The sequence below is a fragment of the Priapulus caudatus genome, unplaced genomic scaffold, assembly GCF_000485595.1.
Source record: "Priapulus caudatus unplaced genomic scaffold, Priapulus_caudatus-5.0.1 Scaffold121, whole genome shotgun sequence".
NCBI lineage: Eukaryota > Metazoa > Priapulida > Priapulimorpha > Priapulimorphida > Priapulidae > Priapulus > Priapulus caudatus.
Genome location: NW_014577182.1, coordinates 185011 through 187661, shown reverse-complemented (window position 1 = coordinate 187661; position 2651 = coordinate 185011). Strand labels below are relative to the sequence as shown.

The window sequence follows — 2651 nt, the reverse complement described above, 5'->3', positions numbered from 1 at the left end:
TACTGGGACACATAGGTACCGGGACACATAGGTACCGGGAAACATAGGTACCGGGACACATAGGTACCGGGAAACATAGGTACCGGGACACATAGGTACCTGGGTACTGGGACACATAGGTACCTGGACACATAGGTACCGGGACACATAGGTATGGACCCGATGGGGATGACACATAGGCCGATACACGGCTTCGTGGATGTCAGACGTGCTGAGCCTGCAATCGCATGACAGACGTGTACACAAAGCTGTACTAATTCCAGCTTAATTGTCCCACGAGGTGAATCGAAAGCATTAGCATGCACGCACGCCCACTAGTAAAGCTTAGTTAGCTCGGAGCTCTAACCCTGTCATCACCATCAGCGGTCTTATACGTAATTAAAATAGGCTTGCGTGTCGAGTAATTATGTTGTACCTATATACGCTGTCGTTTAGAATTTGAGATGCGGGTTTTGTTCGGGTATTTATTAAAATTAATATAGCAAAACTTCCTGCTCCGTACGTCAAATAGTGATAAACCTGATATGTCCATCTATGCGACTTACACGGTTTCTGTATTTCACATTTACATATTGAATTAATCTAATACTGGATACTTATTGAATTAATACTTATTGAATTAATCTAATACTGATTACATAAAACGCCGAGGTCACGTCTCACATTTCCTCGACGTAGAGTCCCTTGGTGATTATTGACGGAGAAAATTTGGTTAGTGACGAGTACGTACATAGGGATATATTCACAATACGTCTATACACCTGGCCGAAAGTCGCATGCCAGGCAGCACCATCATTTGCATTGACTGACTCTTGAATAATTACGCTTATACACATACTAAGTATGTCACGATAGTGACCAGTTTTTCTATGCCAACGTGGGTAATGACGTACCTGAACTGAAAAGTTTAGTGTGAACATTACACCTTATTTACTACTACATACATACTTACATAATACTAAATACTTAAAGACAGTGCTAAGCGTCTTACATATGGCTCCGATAGATGGCGCATCGACCCCTTCCAAATAAACGAGCGTTTTGATAAATGTTTTTTTTTTCGTTCTTGCAGGTGGACGATGACGACGAGAGCGAGGAGCGCCTGGCCGACGACAGCGACGAACATTCGTTAGGCGACGTCAAGTATCCCTCGTCGCGCGACGACACCGAGACAACAGCCGACCAGCCGACGGAATGCCAGCAGCAACAGCAACCGAAACAGAAGAAACTGCTGCTGCGTAAAAACACTCCCGCGAATTTTCCGAAGATATCAAAGATCGATTGTAAGACATGCATATCATTAATATATTAGTAATCGATTAATCAATGCTAGATAATAAGTAGTGAAAGGAATCAATTTATCAATTAGAAAGTAAGGGGAAACGGAGTCGCCAATCAATAAATTACGAGACTTCTATGGATGCTGTAGAAACGCTCATACTCTCTCGTTTACAGTTCACGGACCGAAAGCTGGCGGTTCGTTAGCATCAGAGGACGTCAGCGAAAAGACATCCGAGGCGGGAGCAGCCGGCGGGTGCGACGATGACGATGATTGCTAACATGTGACTGGTGGGCGCAACGTTGGCGATTGTTGTTAGTAGTGCTGCTGTGCCGCTGGACGTAGTCGCTGTCGATGTATAGCGTAACGCAATCCCCCCCGGTGTGCCATAGTCATGTGTATTATATCTATATAGCTCCCCGCTCAAGTGTCCAAAAAGCGTATGTATATGTATATGTATATGTATATGTATCTACTCCTGATATGTATATGTATATGTATATGTATATGTATATGTATATGTATATGTATATGTATATGTATATGTATATGTATATGTATATGTATATGTATATGTATATGTATATGTATATCATATACATATACATATACATATACATATACATATACATATACATATACATATACATATACATATAAATATACATATACATATACATATAAATATACATTTACATATACATATACATATACATATACATATACATATACCCATATGTATATGTATATGTATATGTATATGTATGTGGATTTGTATATGTATATCAGGAGTGTATAATAGGGTTCCCTATTATACACTCCTGATGTATATGTATATGTATATGTATATGTATATGTATATGTATATCTATACGTATATGTATACGTATGCGTATATGTATATCTTTATGTATATGCACATGTATATTACTATATGTATATGTATATGCGTACGCACATTCATATTACAGATACATCATACATGTATAAATAAATAAATAAAATAAATAAATAAAATAAATATATATATATATATCACAACGCACACACACACAACTCAACACAAACACACCCACCACACACACCAACACACACACATCCACACCACACAAGACACACACACACCACAACACACAACACATACACAATTGTGCCGGGCAAGAAGCCTACATGCAAATCGAGGTCTGTATATAGCCGAAACTTGATAACGCTCCATGTCGTCTCACAGGTTCAACACATACCTAACCCGGGGCAGATATGGGGATGACAACAGTGGGTTTAGTCTGTACAACGCGGCCAATACTTGGTCTGGAACAACCACCCATTATAATGCAGTGCTACAAGGGCTCGCGAGTACACTGCTTAGATAACA

At 39.6% G+C, this 2651-nt stretch overlaps 1 protein-coding gene across 1 annotated transcript in view; it reads left to right on the top strand.

The window, feature by feature from the left end:
• LOC106805644 overlaps positions 1-2651 on the top strand; it is a 61252-nt gene that overhangs the window by 56078 nt on the left and 2523 nt on the right. Inside the window, exons 5-6 of the mRNA XM_014807332.1 lie at positions 1073-1283; positions 1456-1534. Of these exons, the coding sequence (XP_014662818.1) occupies positions 1073-1283; positions 1456-1534 (290 nt within the window). The remainder of the gene's footprint in view (positions 1-1072; positions 1284-1455; positions 1535-2651) is intronic.